General features: G+C 56.1%; 1 protein-coding gene across 3 annotated transcripts in view; it reads left to right on the forward strand.

Annotated features, from left to right (window-relative positions):
• Window positions 1-3,867: 3,867 nt before the first annotated feature.
• The window catches only part of LOC136115307 (E3 ubiquitin-protein ligase NEDD4-like), a 128,921-nt gene continuing 113,698 nt past the window's right edge, over window positions 3,868-19,090 (forward strand). For all 3 annotated transcript variants that reach the window (XM_071802835.1, XM_065861340.2, XM_065861342.2), the window contains exon 1: window positions 3,868-4,022. In XM_071802835.1, coding sequence (XP_071658936.1) covers window positions 3,975-4,022 — 48 coding nt within the window. In that variant the 5' untranslated portion in view covers window positions 3,868-3,974. The remainder of the gene's footprint in view (window positions 4,023-19,090) is intronic.

Below are 19,090 nucleotides of genomic sequence, written 5' to 3' on the forward strand. Positions count from 1 at the left end.
TCAAGCACAATGGAGCTATAAGCTCGTTCACACTGGGGAAGTTCATAGCTCATAGATCTTGATATCATCAATTAATTGTGGGAAAAATAGAAAAATTACCTAGGAAGGGATAAGACCAATATTAGCACAACAGTTAGAGTACAGTATTATATTTCAATCTGAGCTAAAAATCAAACAAACAAATACATATCTGATATAAATTAACGTTGATGGTGCAATGCAGAAAAAGAAAAGTATATCACAAAAGTTATGTTCGGAGTATACAGGAAAAAGTAATTGAGAGAGATGGAGCAAGTGTGTTCCTTGGTAAAGGAGCATTTCTGATCTCTGTCCTCGTCATCTTTCACACAGGTTCTGAGGAGGAGGTTTAGAAGACCTGCTGGGATGTGGAAGAGGTCCAGCACACCCTGGGATAGAGTGAGCTCCGTGAGCAGGCTTTTAAGAACACATTGAGCGCAAAGTGGGAAGTTTTCCTGTGTACCAGCATATTTTATGGATCTGTACAGTCAGCCCAGGGTCCGTGGCTGCTGGAGGACCCTGCCGAGGAGGCAGTTGAGAGGTGAAGAACAGGATCAGGCACTTCTCTGAGCAGGAGCAGCAGCTGCTGTGGTGCTGCTGATGATGCTGCTGCCCCAGCCCAGCGCATCGTTTGGTACCGGAGCTCCTCCCGCCACCCCTTCTGACAGAATCACCATCCACAGGCTCCAGGCATCACCGTCGTGCGGCTGTTTGGTACCGGAGCTCCCACCACCCCTTCTGATGGAATCACCATCCACAGGCTCCGGGCATCAACGTCGTGCGGCTGTTTGGTACCGGAGCTCCTCCCATCACCCCTCTCGCTGGAGACCTCCCGGGCAGGGCTGCATCCTCGGCACTCCCCGCTGCAGCGTCTCACACAGTTGTATGAGAATCACCATCCATAATATATATTGGATCTATTTTTTCTCTGAAAATTTTAAATAATTAATGGGGCTTCATTATATAAAGAGACTAGTTATAAATCACTGGAGCTGCACCTGGAGATTTTTCATGTCAGCATTCTCACATGAATTACATCTCTCCAGGGCCATCTATTGTTCTAAATACAGTTCAGAAGAGGAATTATGCGTGTAGTATTCATGGCCAAATAAACAAGTAATCTCCATCACAGATTTGATCCCAAAGCTTCACAATCCGGGGAGGTTGATGTGTTAGTGGCAGAGAGTGCTGATTTTCTGCTCCGTCATGAGAGATCCTCTCATTCAGCTTACGCACGTACGTGTTCCCCTGTGTATCACCAGATTTACAGCGTTTGGATTACAGTCCGGTTACAGTTGTTGGGTTACAGTCACCTATTCCCTTTTCGTTCTCCACTTCAGAAATATAACTGTTCTGGTATCCACGCCAGGTTCCCAGCATTTCCCGTTGCAGCTGATGCTCTCAGCTGCCAGTCCCTGCAGATACCGGCATGCAGAGAACTGAGCGGGTTACAAAACTGGCTGCAGAAAACAGTTGTAAGGACTCCTGAAATCATACCGTTGCAGTATCCCAGGTTCAGCTGAATTTCCCAAGACAGTCCTGCGGATGATTTGGACTCAGTTAACCTCTCTGTGGTCAGATCCCCAGGGAGAGGCAGGACTTGTACTGATGCCAAACAGGCACCAAAGGCCATGGAAGAAACGGCCTTTTGAGAAAAGGGACTTGTGCTTCTGGAGCTGTAGCACAGAGTCTAAGGCAGATGGAGGGGCCTGAAGAGAAGGACCCTTGTGGAGAGAATAATGGGAGAATCCCGACTTTGGGGATACCCAGGGGCCGAGAGCTGCTGGAGCAGCTGCTGTCAGAGCACCGAGGTGGGTGATGAACAGCATGGGCAAAACCGCTACACCTAGATTGGGGACTGATCTGAGCTCGGGAGAGAGACTATGAACACTGGATTGTTCCTGACATGAGAACCACTGACTGAGCCTGGGGCCCAGGGGGCTCCTTCGGACCTCAGCGTTGCGGGGACGCCTCGACAGAGCCTCCAGGGACGGGCACACCAAGCAGCTCCCGAGGACGGTGCTGGGGAAGACCCTTCTGAGACGTGCCAGTTACCGACTACATCAGGTGAGGTTTATGGCCAGGAGACACGCGTGTGAGTACAAAGGCTAACGCTGTACGTTAACAGCTTGCCATTTTAGCTGTGGGCCCTGCTGTCTGGGCAGAGGTCAAATCCTTCCTTCCCCAGGAAGAGCTTTTGTAATGGCTGGAAAAAATCCTTCTGGCTTACGGAATGCTTGTGGAACCTCTCCAGAAAACGGGATCTCCCATTTCCCGTTCCCCTCGGCTCGGTGGAGCAGAAAACAGGTGTAAGATGATATCTGAACGTACAGAGGCTGCTGTGTCTGGCAAGCAGTGAGCCCAAAGCTCCTCCAGTGACCGGTTTTGTTAGTGGCCATTTACACTTTGCTGTAAAAGCACGGTAAGGGGAAAACCGTTCCCGGGCCATCGTGCGGGTTTTCTGTCCGTGATGGGTCAGGTTCAGGGGCTGCCGGCCCCCTGTGCTCTGCCGTGTTCCTCTCACTGGCTGTCCCCAGTGCTTTGCTAGCGTTTGCTGAAGGCAGACCCAGGTACCGCACAGCCCCGCTCCGGTACCGCCCTGCTCCGGTGCAGCCCCGCTCCGGTACCGCCCCGCGCCTGGTACAGCCCTGCTCCAGTGCAGCCCTGCTCCGGTGCAGCCCCGCTCCAGGTACAGCCCTGCTCCGGTACAGCCCTGCTCCAGTGCAGCCCTGCTCCGGTGCAGCCCCGCTCCAGGTACAGCCCTGCTCCGGTACAGCCCTGCTCCGGTGCAGCCCTGCTCCGGTACAGCCCCGCTCCGGTACAGCCCTCCCGGTACAGCCCCGCTCCAGGTCCCTGCTCCAGGTACAGCCCTCCTGGTACAGCCCCGCTCCGGCTGCCGTGCCGAAGGGCGGGGACAGGGGGTCCTTCCCGTGTCACCAGCTCCACGTGGCTTTGTGAACGCATCGCGCACTCCGAAGTGAGCGGAGTGCACATCAGTTGTTCCGCTGTAAAAGCATAAATGGGTTTGAAACGGCTCTCACGTCAACTATAGCTCATTAGCCTCTACTTAAGAACTATTATATTGCCAAAAGATAACAGCGAGATAGTAAACGAGCGATTAGCGCGGGGCGGGGCCGGGCGCCAGCTGAAGAGGGATCAGAAGTCAAACAAGGAAGCGATTTAGAACCCGAGTGTGACTTGGCTTGGCCCGGGAGTAACCTCGCTGGAAATGCCCTGCGTGCTGTTTCCTCAAAACGCCCCGTGTTCGCTGGTGAGCGAACGGTGAGGGGTGGTCCCGCTGCCCGGACCTGCGAACCTGCCCCGCGCAGGCGGGGGCTGACCGGAAAACACCTCGAGCCGGGAGCGCTGCCCGCAGCCTCGGCCCCGGGACCCCCGCGGCCCGTCCGGGATCCCCGCTCCGGGATCCCCGCTCCCGCCCCGCCCGATCCTCGCGCAGCCGCTGCCGCCCGCCGGGGGGCGCGCGCTCCTTGAGCCGTTGCCGGCGCGCGGGGGCGGAGCGGGAGGGGCGGGGGCGCTGCCCGCGCGCTGCCCCCCGCGCTTTGTTCCGCTGCGCGCGCTCCTTCCCGCCTCGCGCGCGGCCGGCGGGGCCCGGGCGGCAGCGGATCGGGCGGAGCGGGCGGGCCCGGCGGGGCCTCCCCCCGGAGCCGCCTCCGCCCCCGCCCCGCTGGGCCGCCGGGGCTCCCGCCGCGGGCAGAGCGCGTTCCTGCGGCCGTCCTGAGCCTCAGTCGCCGGCAGCAGCGCGGGCGGGCCCCAGCGCCGCCCCCGAGCGGCGGCCCCGGGCGGCGGCCCCGGGCGGCACCGCCCCCGGCCCCTTCCCGCTGCCGCTCGGCTCCCGCCTTCCGCCGCCCGCGGGCGAGGAGCAGCAGCGGCGGCCGCCTCACCTGGGCCGGCCGGGCGGGAGCGGCGCCCGGCGGGACGCCCCGCGCAGCGGCTCCATGGCGACCGCGGCGGTGGAGCCGGTGTACGGGCTCTCCGAGGACGAGGTGGGTCGGGGCGGGGGCGGCTCGGGGTGGGCTCGGCCGGGGGCGGCAGCGCGTGTGCCCGCGCCGCACGTGTGCGCGCCCGTGTGCCGGTGCGGGGCCGCGCCCGCCCAGCGCCATTAGCGCGGAGGGGGAGGCCGGGGCAGCCGGGCCCGGCGGCGGTTCCGCCGGCCGGGCGAAGGTCGAGGGTCGGTCCGGGAGGGCGCCCGGCGAGCCCGCCCCGCGGGGCCCCGCGTCCCCCGGCGGCGCCGCCGGCAGCAGCCGCGGGCGGGCGGGCAGGCGTGGCGGCGGGTCCCGGTGAGCGCCGGTGGTGCCGCCACCCGCCGAGCACCGGCAGGTCCGTCCGCCCGGAGCCCTCGGGCCGGGCCTGGCTGCCCGGGGCGCGTTGCCGGAGCGGCTCGGGGGCCCGGCCGCCGGTTGCAGCCCCGCCGCAGAGCGGTTCCCGGGGCCGCGTCCGCAGTGGCAGCGCTTCCGACGGGCGCTGGCGGCGAACAAAGAGCCGGGGTGGCGGGGGAGATGCCGTGGGTGGGAGCAGCCGCCGGTGTCCCCGGGCAGCGGCAGAGGCCGCTCGGGCTTGGAGACCCGCCCGTTCCCCGCCGTGCCCGCACCCGGTGCCCAGCACAGGCTGGTGCCCAGCGCAGATGGAGCTCGGTGAACTGGGCAGGACGCTGATAGCTAATCACCGTGTTCGGGCTTATCAACCCATGTCTTCTGCGGAACCGCATGCAGCACTAACAAATTAAATATGCATAGGCAGAACAGTCCGCTTTATCTTGCCTGAATGTGAAAAATTGTAGTTAATGCCCTTTCCTTTCCTCGGTGAGGTACTCCTCCTTCTTAGCGGGCAGTGTGTTAAAGCCTCAGGAGAGGGACAAGCTGTATCACTGTTCTGTGACTTGGGCATGTCAGCTGTCAGTATCAGGTATATTGCTGGCCCTGGGTTGCATTCTACAGGAATGAATAATAACAACAATAACAATGTCATGTCCGGTTTTATGGACACAAACACGAAGGACTCTCTGCCAGTCTCCATGCTAGAGAAGAAACTGGCATAAAAAAGGAAAAATCTTGTGACTGTAGAAGCTGCCAGGCGTTTTATTACCTATTACATTTGAACGACTCCAAATCGAGATGACTGTACTGTTTAGTTGGAAAGGAGGTTCTTTGGCTGGAGTGAGTGTTTTTGTAACGGGGTGGTTCTGCTTTTGTTGATTTATACAGCGCTGAGAGCAGTCTGGTTTAAATGCTGTGTATGTGTGTGAAGGTGGGGGAGAGGAGAGCAGAGCATGCTGCAGGAGCCTGGGGCGCTTAGACAGCGAGCAGAGTCCAGGAGGATGTTTTTCCCCTGGGTCGTTTCCATGAGCATTCAGGTGAGGCGGAGCCCAGGCGGCAGGACCAGGACCGTGTCTGTGCCCCGGGCTCTGCCCTGGGCTGCGGGGCAGCCAGTGGGGACTGACACCCCGAACCGTGGGGGCGGTGGTGGCCACGGGCTGTTGTGGATTTGAGGATATCAGCAGGTGCGATCCGTGAGGAGAAGGGGAACCCGCGAACTGTCCTGCTGTGTCCCCTGAGAACGGAACGCCGCAGCCTGGCTGCTGCTTTTTGTCATGCACTGGCTGATACCTTTTGTCTCTGCCTCCTGCCTCGGCTGCTGGTACTTGCACAGAATGCTAAAGAGGCGAGTACACGGAAAACTCGGCCGGACGGAGGAGCGGAGCCGCTGCCAGGCTCTCCCCGGGGAGCCAGGGCCGTTGTGCGGCGGTGCTCACGTCCCACCCCGGTACTGGGGACCTGCCTGCGCAGGGGTCGTGGTGCTCCAGGAAGGAACACGTGTCTGCCGCTCCCGTCCTGCGCTGAAACCGAGCTGTTTGGACAAGAGCTGCTTGGAAAAGCGAGGCTTTGCCGTCTCTGCCATGACCTGTCATGGTCCCGTGCCATGGGTGCAGCGATGGCCTCAGTCGCTGTACCTGCAAGGAGCAGTGCGCTGATTCTTTGGTTTCTGAGGTGCTGTACAATGTGATGGTGCTGGACGCTTTGCAGAACGGAGATCCTGGAAAAATACATCAGGAGGCCGCAAATGGAAATGGGGTGGAAGAAAAAGACAAAGGGACAGGGAGAGGGAGGGCACGGAGGGGAACACGGCCGTGTTACACAGCCCCGCGGGCTGTGCGTTCAGACACCAACAGTCCGAACCGCTGTCGAGGCCGTGCTGAAGCTGTGGGCACGGGATCGACTGTATCACACCCCAACAGCCCGAACCACTGGTGAAGCTGTGGGCAGAGGAACGGCTGTATCACATACCAACAACCCGAACCACTGGTGAAACTGTGGGCACAGGATCGACTGTATCACACACCAACAGCCTGAACCGCTGCTGAAGCTGTGGGTAAAGGAACGGCTGTATCACACACCAACAGCCTGAACCGCTGCTGAAGCTGTGGGCAGAGGAACGGCTGTATCACACACCAACAGCCTGAACCGCTGCTGAAGCTGTGGGTAAAGGAACGGCTGTATCACACACCAACAGCCAAGGAACGGCTGTATCACACACCAACAGCCTGAACCGCTGCTGAAGCTGTGGGCAGAGGAACGACTGTATCACACACCAACAGCCCGAACCGCTGCTGAAGCTGTGGGTAAAGGAATGGCTGTATCACACACCAACAGCACGAACTGCTGGTGAAGCTGTGGGCAGAGGAACGGCTGTGCGAGGGGAGTCTCCCGGGGAGGGCGGCTGTAAGCAAGTTCCTTGGCGGCGCATCGGAAGAGCGGCTCAGAAGGGCAGGTACACTCACAGTTTCGTTGCACGCGTTGTTTGTGGGTAACGACTTCCCATTAGTGTTGGCTCAGATTTGAGCTGTTTTGTTTTGAAAAGCAAAATCTCTTTGCAAGTCTTGAGAGGCCGAATGATGAATGTGGCCATATTTAGACTATTCATTTTCCTGTGTTCCTAGCTTGGTTCCTACTTCGTTCTTTAAGTAGGGCTGTAAGTAGGCCTTATGTAGGACTACCTGTCCTAGTGCATTTGCTGGTTGGAAGAAACAGTTATTTAAGTGTAAGCTAGACTTTCTTAATGGCTTCCCATTAAAATTGCAGTCTCTCTTACAAATAATTAAGCATAGACTTAACTTCTACTTGCACAGGAGGTGTACATGTCAGTAGGCCTACTTCATGTCTTAAATTAAGCACATGCTTAGGTGTTTGCAGGGTTTGTGCCCACATTAATCTGTGAATAGCTGTAGTTCTCAGAGGATACCTTCAGTTTGGGCATCTGTTCTTGTTTTTGCTCAAATACTCTGATAGGCGTTAAGACACTCGGCAGTTTGGGGACCTACTGAGTCACAGATGACAAGCCAACCGTTGCATTTAGCCACTCTCAGACTGTGTTTTTCTTCAAATGCCGTTTGCATAAATCTGCCTCTTTGTGAATAGGAGCTATAAAATATTTAGATTAATCTATTAGTTAAAATTAGCCGTAAATCAAATGGGCTGTGTATGGTTTTTCACTGTGGGGGGGACTTCAGCTCTGGCACGGGCTGCCCGGATAGGTGATCCTTGAAGAAAGAGCATCTCTTCATTTCAAAGTACAGGCAGAAAGAGTTGGCATGGGAGACTGTTCTGTGCAGTTCCAGCATTCTTCTCTTTGCCGTTCGGCTTCCATGGCTTGCGATTGAATAAAATGAAATTGCAGGCTTCCTACTGAGATGACGTTTTGTCATGCATTAGAAATTGTCAAAAGGGAGCTTATGTTCAGGAAAATATCTTGATGTGTGAGATATAATTACATGTGCCTTAAAATAAATAGTTCTGGATACAGTCACTGCAGCTTAACCTTTTTTTCTCATCTTAATTCTTGTGCACTGTACTGGGCAAAGTCTTGTGTGTCGGAAGCGAATCCCAAAGGCGTTCAGCTCCTGCTTTTGATGGGTGCAGCTCTGGGTAAACACAAGCAAAGCCAGGTCTGGGCTGCGATGGACGGGATGAGTTCCTGTAGAGCAGAGGCTGACCTGTGCTTCGTCTGGCTCCGTGGTGAAGAGCGAAGATGTGCCGCGGTGGGTCGTGGCGAGTCCAGCGTGGGCCATGGCGCGATGAGCGTGGCTGCGACGTGACGGACAAACCGCTTCAGAACGGGCGCGTGGGGTGGTGGCTCTGGTGGTGGCGTGTTCCTGGTGGGCTCGTTGCTCTGCAGGGGTGGTCCTGGAGGGCGTCTCCTTCCCTGTTAACTAACGTCCTGCTAATGGAGTTGGTCTGTGTGTTTTGGTGCCGTCCGCGGGGCTGCGAAGGCTTGGGAGGGAATCTGCTATTGCACCGTGTACCGGTTCGCTGTCTTTATTACTTTATTATGTTCCCTCCCTGACTTGAGCTGATGACGAAGCAGTGACGTGGGGGTCCGTGCTGGATTGCTCTACTTTGCCTTTTCAGCAAACCATGCATTTCGAACTAAGCGTGATGGCGCGTCGTTGGGAGAAGTGTCCGCGTTCTGGATGGTTGGAATTAACCTTGAAGGCGACGTTTCCCGACCCGTTGCCTGGATGGTGAACCTGTCCCTTGCTGCTCAGCCGGTTTGGGGACAACGTCCGGCTCAGCTCCCGGCTTGTGAGCAGCAGGAGGCTTTTATGTGGGAAAAGCCCTTGATCTCCTGAGCCCACGCACCTGTCGTGACCAGCGCTGCGATCACAGGCTCCTTCTGCTCTCAATGCACTGGTTATGTAAAAGCCAGCAGTGTTTCATCAGTGTGAGCAGGGGCCTCCCTTGGTCACCACAGTGACACAGTGTTTCAGTAATAAGCAATTCAGGATAGTAACTTATTTATTGACTTTTTAAATGGGGAAAAAAAAAATCTGGATTGGTTTTATAGATTCTAAGTGCATTGCCTGCTCAGGGACAGGACGTAAAACTTTAAATAATGATTAAAAAGTCCAGTCAAGAAAACATTTAATAAATGAAAGGGCTTGCATATCTACTTGTTGTGGCACAGTAACAAAATTAATAGGCTGTGCTTCCCAGTAGGTCAATAGATTTTTTTTACAAAAGCTTGCATTTTAAACCTGCTTTTAATGCGTTGTCAGCACGTTTTGGCCACTGCTGCTGGGCAAAGTGTAGGTGTAATGTAAAGAGGTTGAGGGTGGTTGGTGTGAAGCGGTGGGTCTGGAGCGCGGCAGCGCGGGGTTGACGTGTCCGCCCGCTCTCCTGGGCAGCACTGGGTGCTGCCCGCGGTCAGGCCCCTGTTCCCACGGATGCGCCGGTGCCGGAGGCCGAGGATCTCGTTGGGAGCGGTGTTTTCCAGCTCCGTGTTGTGGGCTGGCCGTTGGAGGGCACTGTGTCATGGCGAATGGAGACGCAAGGTGACGGTGTTCCTGCCAGGTACCGTTTCCCGGGGAGCGGCCGTGGGTGCTGCCCGGCCTCCCCTCGGCTCCTCCGGCAGCTTCACGGAGCGCGGATGGCGTTCTTGTGTGCTTTGTTCTGAAAACACAGCCAGGCCTGAGCTGAGTACCAAAGGAGCTTCGCTGTCAGAAGGGAATAAACCGAGTATCTTGGGATGTTGTGGGAAGGAGTGAACCACTGCAGCTTCCGTTTGGAGCTGCATCTTCAGACAACAAGAGGTTCAGTGGGTTATGATATTTATCCTTTGTAAACCAAATACAGCTCTCTGTGCGAGATGGCTGTCTGCGCAGGGGAGGCTCGGAGGCTGTGGGACGCGGATGTTATCCTGATTCGTGTTGCTCTTGTGGGTGTCGCTGGAGCCGTGGGCCTTGCTCTGTGCTGGTGTCACAGGACCCGATGGGGCTGCAGCTCTTGGCAGCTGATTTCAGCTGGATCGGGCTAAACTGACAGCTCTTAGTCCTGAGGGATTGTGTGGGGCCAAGGCCTCTTGCTTATTAAACTCTGTGCCACGCGGGCTGGGACTCTCCTGAGGGAGCTGGAATCCTCCAGGCCTCTTACCTAACAGCGTCGGTCAATAACAAGTTGTAGATGCAATATCAATGTGGAGCAGTGGTTTGATTTAGTTACAGTTTTGTAAATATTTGTGTCGGTGAACAGAGAAAATCTCACTGACTTTCTGAAATTTCAGCTTTCGCTTTCACTGCTACTTCCTGTTAACTCTTTGTTTTAATTGTGTTGAATGAGAGAGTCTTGCTGTAGCAGTCACAGCGCGCTCCCTCCCATCAGCCGGCGCCCGGGGCCGGGGCTCTGTCCCGTCCGCAGGGGCCGGGGACCGGGCGCTGTCCCGTGGGGCCAGGGGCCGGGGACCGGGCGCTGTCCCGTGGGGCCAGGGGCCGGGGACCGGGCGCTGTCCCGTGGGCTGGGGCTCTGTCCCGTGGGGCCGGGGGCCGGGCGCTGTCCCGTGGCCCAGGGCTGGGGCTCTGTCCCGTGGGCTGGGGCTCTGTCCCGTGGGCCCAGGCGCTGTCCCGTGGGCCGGGGCTGGGGCTCTGTCCCGTGGGCTGGGGCTCTGTCCCGTGGGCTGGGGCTCTGTCCCGTGGGGCCAGGGCTCTGTCCCGTGGGCCCAGGCGCTGTCCCGTGGGCCAGGGCCGGGTGCACTCCCGACCATGCTGCTCTCTGGGGAGCGGGGCAGGAATGCAGCTGCAGTTGGGCGCCTCCTCCGCTCGAGCACCGGTGGAAAGGAATGTGGTTTTACTGCTGGCGGGACTTGAGCTGCTGCCATTTCGTTGTTAGAACCTGGAGGGGGTTTTACCCTCAGCGAGCCCAGGGCTGCCCTTTCAGGAGCGTGGACCCGGGCTGGCCCTGGGGCTCCCTCCCCTGCTCCCTCCTCTGCTTCTCTCCCCTCCCGTAAAGGAAAACAAAACCTTAGGAAAGGGATTGTTTTCCGCAAAGCAGCAACAATTTGCTTGTAATTCATTTTCTAGTAAGAGATGTGGTTAAACTGCACAGGCCTGGAAGCGAACCGCAGTTAAAATAGTTTTAGAAAACCCAACCACCAAAACAGCGCCAAACCCCAACAAAACAAATCCAAAAGCTCCATTCCTGAAATGTGTTGTGGAATGTTTGTCTTCCAGATGATGTCTTGACTGGGCAGCACACTCAAGGTGTGTACTTGTAATCGTTAATTTCCTCCTCCTGCTGTTCTCGTAACCCTGTTTCCTGTGCGCTGCAGGATGTAGGTGCTTGTCAGAATCCTGATTTCTAGGAATTAGGAACCTTGCCGGTAATCAAAAGAGATATCTACAGTTCTGAGAACACGGCAGGATATGAGGAGTAAGACCGTGACTGCGTTGTGCTGCACCGTTAAGCTGTAGCACGTCGGTTTTGTGCCCAGCTCCGTGGATTAGTGGCGTTTTGGTGCTGTCCTGCCAGCTCCGGTTTCCTTTGGGTGCTGGGGCGGAGCTTTGCTCTGTCTTCCCCTGCACGCAGGTCCTGCTTGTCGCTGAGGTCTTCAGAGGATGGAGCAGCATTTTGTCTCCCGAGAATGGAGTGATCTGGAAGATTTTGGGAGGGAGGAGAACCAAAGGAATGCTTGGGTTCACACTCTGCTTGCGGTCCTCTCCTCCATCAGCTTCTCCAGTTTCTGCGATGGGAGAGAGTATCGAGTCTCCTTCATGCTGCAGAGTTACTTACGTAAACTGTCAACAGCTTTTGAAATAAGTCAACAGAAGTATTTAACTTGTTAATCCTTGAGAAATCACAATAGAGACATTGCTTCACATTCTCCCGATTTGTTTTTTTTCTGCTGAACACCAGCCAGGCTTCTTTTCTTCCCAGCTCTTGGTGTGGCTGTGAAATCTCGCTTTGTTTCTTCTGCCGAGGGAAAGCGGAGACGTTTCCCCGATAAAGTCCCACAGGTTCTGGTGTGGACACGAGAGGTGTCTGGTGGGATGGAGGAGGCCGGGCTGAGGTGTCTGGTGGGATGGAGGAGGCCGGGCTGAGGTCTCTGATGGGATGGAGGAGGCCGGGCTGAGGTCTCTGGTGGGATGGAGGAGGCCGGGCTGAGGTCTCTGATGGGATGAAGGAGGCTGGGCTGAGGTGTCTGATGTGATGGAGGAGGCCGGGCTGGGGTCATCGGTGCTTAGAGACCACACATTGTCTGGAAGTGAAGCTGGACTGGCTGCTCCATAAGAGGTGCTTGAGCCCGGTTATGAAAATGAACCGAGATGTGGATTTGTGGGTTCGGAGCTGTGTCTCTGCGGGTTCCTGCTGCTGTGGTCTGGACCTGGAGCAGACCTCGCTGGCTCCTGCAGGTCCGTGAGCCGCTGATGGCTCCCTGGTGGGTCTGCAGGGCTGGGAGGGAGGTCCTGCTTTCCCCCTGCATCCCGAGGCCTCCAGAACCAGTTCAAGTTGCCAACTTGCAGGCAGCTGCGGGTGTCCTGGCCGGGCTGGTGACCTGCAGAGCTGCCCCGGGATGAGGAGGGTCACAGGTATGCGGCAGAGGCTGCTGGGCCGGTGCTGAGGAGGCGTGGAGGGCGGGCAGGACAGCGCCTGTTTGGTGGCCGCGAGCTACCGAGTTGGCTGCCTGGCTCTCGTGAATCCAAAGCTTCGGCCAGAATCCTGCCCTGATGAAATCTGTGGTAAGTTTGCCTAAAGGCAGCCCGTCTGTAGCCTTGGGGAGACGTTAAACGGGCAGACTCTCCAGCAAACGGGGAGAACACAAGGCTTCCCGAGCCCGCCCGCGGTGGCGGGAGCGCCGAGGGCCGCGTGGCGTGCGGCGGAGCCCTGCGTCTCTGCGTGCTGCCTGTGCCGATGTAGCCGTGTTGGCACACAGCAGAGCTGCTGCTTTGAGAGAGCAAGCAGCAGTGTGCTCGCTTGCTTGCTTAACCTCTGCTCTTGGTAAGATGATATATTTATTATAAAATATTGGCTTAGCCATTGGTTATAGCTATCGAGCCAAAAGAACTTGAAAATACTCTGGCTTGGACAAGTCTTGCTTTAGCGAACTAGATGATAGCTGCAGATTGCGCGGGTTATGTAAGCGGCGTATTTGCCGTTGAATTTGATAGCTGTTGTAACGTTGTCGTTGTTTAGTGTCTCAGTGCTACCTGGCTCCGTGTCTGTGTGCCTTTGATTCCTTTTCTAACTGCGGTCCCCGTGCGCGGGAGGAGCTGCCCGGCCGCTCGGGGACAGACTCGGGCAGAACTCCACTGGGCTCTGGGGTGGCGTGTGCTGAGCTTTGGAACACTCGCAACACTCAGTGTCTTGAACTTTAGGCATGGTTTTCCAATTATTTATTATTTTTCTTATTGGAATGCCAAAAATTAAGTACTGTGTTTGTATTTTTAAGAAGTACATCAGTTGTATTGTACCGACCAGGGAACTTTACTGTTTTTAATGGCTACAGATGTATTTAAGCCAGGCACAGTCAATCTAGGCGTTGTGGAGGTACAGTTACTCACCTGGACTTCTTGGATCTTGTCAAGTTACCGACTGAATAGTGTCAGTTTCCTTGTGATTGGAGATGCTCACAGACCAGGACAGGGCGGTTGCTGTGAGGAGATGGTTTGTCTTCTGTGGCTCAGAGGAGCCAAGTCCAGGTCTGGCTGCAGGGTGGCTGGGTGGTGGCTCTGTGCTCCCTCCCCCTGCCCGGGCTCCAGCCGGGCTCCCTCCCTGCCGTTTGTGCTGGCACTCTTCCCATACCAAGGTGAATTCATACAGTTTAGCCAAAAAGGATTAAAAATAAATCACAATATAGGACAGGTTCGCTTTGTGCGATTCCAGCGAGTTAAATTTGCCCACTGTGCAGTCCTGCGGTCTGGGATAAGCAGTGAAGGTGTGTGGGTGGATGGGTGGCACAAAGACCTTTATTGTCACCGTTGCTGTCTGGTTCGGTTCTGTCACTCAATGTTTTATTCCTCGTTAGCAGTGTAGGGTGGGTAGGAAATGGCAGCGGCGATGCTGAGTCCAGCAGGACCCGGGGTGAATCACGCGGCCCCGTGTCCGCTCTGGTTTCGTGCGCCCTCGCCGGGGAGGCCGCTCTCAACAATACTGTGACACATCATGTCCCGACAGTGTCCCCGGCGTGACTCACCGTGACGGCTGTTGGAGCAGAGGCTCGTTAGGCGGCTCAGTAAGTAGGACGAGCCGTGTTTCCTCCCTGGCTCAGAAGCTCCTGGTCCTACCCAGCAGGAGAGCTTTCTGCTGTCATCTGGCTGGAGCGTGCGCTGCTGCTCGCCCGCCGCGCCGGGATCGTCCTCTTCTAACACTGCTTGTGGGAGCCTGGCAGGAGACAAGTCTGAGTGTGCCCGTTCAAACGGGACGTTCCCAGGTATTAGCAGGGTGGGGGGACCGCAGGTGTTCCTCCTTCCTCACGAGCTTCCTCCTGGCCGTCCCCGCTGTCCGACCCGCCATGGTCCTTGCTGTGTCATTGTCGCTTCACTGAAGCTGAGATGAGTAAGACTTACAACATACACTTTGTGCAGCAATTTTCTTCCAACTCATCAAAGAAATATGTCCTGTTAACTTAATGCGGTGTTGCCTTTAGTAAGCCTGGAATGTGTCACCTGTCAGTGTCTCGGTTCCTCGGTCTGTGGCTGCTCTGCCCTGGGCAGAGGGGCCGCGGAGTCGCCTTTGCACACCCGGCTGCTCTGAGGTCGCTGGTGACCCCGCTGAGCAGGAGCTCTGACTGGAGATGTCCCTTCCAGCCCAAGTTGTTCCGCAGCACTGAAGTCCCCAGAGCTGCTCAGGTACCATCACAGATGTAGAGCTTCTCAGAGCATATTTTTCCCACTTTTCAGAATTTATTGTATTCTAGATTTGTGTTGTGTGCTTCGGTTCATCCTACTGATTAGGAGGCAGCTTTGGGCTGCCTAACCAATTGATTTTATTTAATTTTGAGCACTTTTCTGACCGTAATAGCTGTCAAAGCCAGGTTTAAAAAGGCAGGTCCTTTGCCCAGTGCCCATGAGCTCCAGGACTGGGTGGAGGCTTTGGTCTGGTTTATTGGCAGCAGCACTGTCCCGGTGTCACCAGCAGTGCTGCCGCGGTGTCACCAGTGCCGCAGCGGCTGGGAACTGGGCAGAACTGGCCACAAGGGCAGCTGCGCTGGAGGTGTGAAACCAGACAGAAACCGGGGACCAGCAACTCTTCAAAACAGCCTTTAATAGAAATAGCAGGGAGTTAAATTAATCTTGCTCTTTTTTAAGGCAACAGTAGATAACATTTTTAAATGTTCATTTTTAATGAGGGAATTATCCTGATGGTGCAGTCCTGCTGCCTGTTCGATCCAGAGGATCTTCTCATTCTGTGGTGTAATTAGTGTGCTGGAGCAGCTCTTGTGGTTTTCTCCCCTGGCTTGGGGATGTGATTTGTTTGTGGGGGTTGCGCTGTGGGTGCCGACCCCCTCGTCCCGCAGCCCGGGTGGGATGAGGTTGGAGCCACGTTCTCCGGGGACACGTGCGGCGGTACCGGGGTCCCGTCAGGCGTGGGGTTTGTCCTGCTGGTTCCTGTTGCGGTCCCCAGGCCCGGTGCTGTGAACAAGCACTGCTGAGCGGTCACGAGCTGCGTGTGGGTTGCCTGCGAGGTCGTTTGTCACCCCCTGCCAGCGAGCTCTTGGTGCGGGGTCCTGGGAGAGCTCCTGGCAGCTTCCAAAGCCACCGCTCCGTCATAACCGTCAATGAGCAGCCTCAGACTAAGATGGTAAAACTTGTAGGTAAGGTGTTTTCAGGTCTAGTGGAGATCTTCTGGTAACATCTGCCTACCTGGGGCACTTTGCTATGAATATTGTCCACAATTTGGCTTGGAACTGATGCATATTCTAAAGCATTTCGGTCATGACTTCAGTTGCTGTGTTTCAATTGATTGATGTTGTTATTAAAGAAATGTCTCTACTTGCTTGAACTGATTTAGCAAAAATTTGTATTGTTCTCTTGTCTGCTGACACTGAAAATTCACCTTCAACCCGTTGTGCTGCTGCCAGAGTCTGGTTCTCACTCTAAGCCCAGTCAGTTCAGTTCAGAACTGCTCGTGACTGGGTTTATTTCCTGTGTTTCGCTCCCATGAGAGGATGAGGTGTAGTTGGGCTGTGACTGCACCAGCTGCCCGCCCGCACCCGTCCTGCCCCGCATTCCCAAACCCTGCACGAGAAACGAAGCAGCAAACCCCGTGGGAGCCCAGGGCTGCGTGGCGCCGGGGCCGTGTCAACCGGCGCTGGTACCGCCTGCTGAACACAGGCCCACCTTGAGTGCGCTCCGGCGCCAGGACCGCAGTGTCTGCACGGTGGAGCCGCGGTCCGGGGAGCGGGGTGACTGTGCGGGTGACTCTGCTGGCTGGAGCAACAGCCGATAGTGGCTGATAACGCAGGAATGCGATACGGGAGCGCTGTGTGTCATTGCTGGCGTTGCCATGGAAACCCCGATTTCAGCACTGGCTGGTTTCAGAGTGTTTGGCGCTCGGCATCCCGATGTGTATCAGAGACGAGGCAGCGCAGACGTCCCCAGCCCGGATGTCACGTTGGGGCTGCTGAATGCCTGAGCGCAGGTAGCTCCATCCGGGGTCACGCGCTCCAGCCCGGGGTGGCTTTGCTTCCCGAGCACCTGTGAGAGCTCACCTGGGGCTGTTGGGAGCCCTGTCCCTGTGCCCGAGGGGCCGGCGGGCAGAGCTCCCGGGGAATCCCGTGCCCACAGCCGGGCCGCCTTGGCGTGGACGGGTCATGGGAGGAGCTGGTTGGGAGGAACACGCGTGGTGTGGTTTAATGGTGTTCCCTTTGAATGAGGGATCTCTGAACGTCCAGGGCCTCTCTGAGAACAGCCATCCACAGCTCTTATCTGGGCTTCCTGATTCCTCTCCTGGCTCTGGCATTCACGTGAGTCATGTCTTTGCCTAGCAACAGCTTTTTTGTTCAGAGGCACTTAGTTGTTCTTCCTGCTGGATCTCCCAATCTGTTTTCTGGTCCCGGTGAACGCAGCAGGTCGCCCTGTCCCGCTGCACGTCGCTGGGCTCGGTGTTAAATCCCGGCTCTAAACAGCGGCTTGGAGAGCGGGCGTCTGGGCGTGAGGGCGCCCGCGGTGCTCGACCTTTGGATTTCACATCCAGTCTCTGATTGCAGCCTGTGCTCTCCATGTTGTCTTAGATAAAGGTGGTATTCACGCTCATTGTGCTTTTCAGAAGAGGTTTAAGCCCTTCTCCACTGTTAAACTGGCCATTAGTGTTGGAGTCCTTAGGTCTTACGTAGACTGGAACACACCTGCTGGTTTATGGGCACTAAAGAGATTTTTCTTGTTGAACAATCAAGTCTTCCAGTCAAATGGAAAGACCTGTTTGTTGGTAAATGGAAGCGGTAAATGGAATGATCTGCACTTCAGAAAAGCCTTTTCGTGGAGAGGTTTCTTCCACTCCGGTATTCCAGAGCTCTTTTCAGTGTCTGAAAGGTGCACGAAAGGCAGGAGCTATAGGAGGACCTTGTGTGTCGGTTTTAGGGGAGGCTGGATGAGGAAAGAGTAGGACAGCCGTACCACTGGTGGGGAGCTAAGGATGTTGTGGGGAGGCAGCACTCACCGCTGAAGGATGCAGAAATACTGAGATATTCCCAAATGCAGTAGTCTTTGCATGCCAGCCAACATAACAATTACCCGTGTGCGTTCGCGCAGTGACGTGGGGAAGACCGCTTGGACAATTGCTGCGTTAGAAAGCTGCTGTGCTTCTCCGAGATGATCAAAATGGATCAAGGCAGAGTTGTTGAAAGAGGTTGAGGCCTTGGTGATTAATGTTAATTTCTCGCTCTCGTTACTGCCTTGCACCTCTGGCAAGCCACCCGTTGTGCTGTGGCTTTCCTCAGTTTCAGTCGTGCTCTGGTCCCTGGGCAGCGACTCGTTCCGTGGAGGAACGTGAGCTTTCCTCCGGCGCTGTGTTCTCCAGGTCTCGTTCTGTTCCTGCAGTGTCACCCTGGCCTCACCCGTTCGACTGAAGCTTTGGGCTTTGTTGTTGTGTGGGCGTTCTCCCTTTGCACCAAACGCTGTGCTCGCTGGGTGACGCTCGGCACAGCCCCGCTCTAGCCGGTGGGGCGATTCCACACCAGCGCTCGCCGGAGCTGCGCTCCGCTGGTTGTGTGATGCTGGGACTCGGCCGGCTGTGACGAGGCGATGATTGCTTTCTCGGAGTGGCGTTGCCCGCGGCACGGGAGATGGGGCATGAGCTGTTCGATGCCTTCTAACTTGGCTGCAGAGCTTTGCGTTTCTGTGCCTGCTGCTCCGTTCTCCTGTGTGCTCCAAGAACACATCTGTGCTGCCCCGGGCCCATGATGAGTGGCCCACCTTATTGCACATCTTCTGCCGCACGGCGCTGCTGAATGTGGCTCTTGTTCGGCTTGCCCGGAGCGCCTGGCAGGACACAGAGTCCAGCCCTTGTTTGGGATAATGAGTGCTGAATATTTTAATGAGTGTTTCTTAGTCTCGTCAGTGTCGAGTACCATTCTGGGCACAAGCGCCTGAGCTAACCTCTGAGTTTGTCCAGCAACAATCCCCTTATTTAGAGGAGATGGCAGTGAGCAACTGATGCAACTAAAAAACCCCAGCAAAACCAAAGCGAACAACACACCAAACCCCACAAAACCAAAATACCCAAGCCTTCCGTCCTCAATATGCGTGGGCAAATTATTTATGTAAACCAAACAGAACTAAGTTCTCAGTAGTGCTATATTTTTTCACCTTTTTTAGAAATACACATCTCTTCTTTTACCGTGTGCAAAGATGAGCGTATTTCATTACGGGAGGAGAGCTGCCGTGGGCGTCAGCGGCCCTGCCTGGCGCGGCCCTGCCTGGCGCGGCCCTGCCTGGCGCGGCCCTGCCTGGCGCGGCCCTGCCTGGCGCGGCGCTGCCTGCTGCGGCGCTGGGCGCGTTGCTCACCGCTCCGCACTCTGGGCGCGGGGCTGACGGTGGGGTGGACACGTGGGCGCTGGCACCGCTCTGCCGCTGGACAGCGTGATCTTGCAAACCATCTGTTAGCTGCTAACAAGCGTTTCTCCTCCAAGCAGAAGTGATGTATTTTTTTACCCAGTCCTGTTGATTTGCTAGTGATTAACTGGCTGTAATTGATCATTTTGACCATGTACATCAGCTCCGTGTGCCTTTGGCATTTTTGAGCAGTGATCATGTGTCCTTTAATTAAAGATACTAACTACTTTTCTCGCT

Source organism: Patagioenas fasciata, chromosome Z (genome assembly GCF_037038585.1).
Source record: "Patagioenas fasciata isolate bPatFas1 chromosome Z, bPatFas1.hap1, whole genome shotgun sequence".
NCBI lineage: Eukaryota > Metazoa > Chordata > Aves > Columbiformes > Columbidae > Patagioenas > Patagioenas fasciata.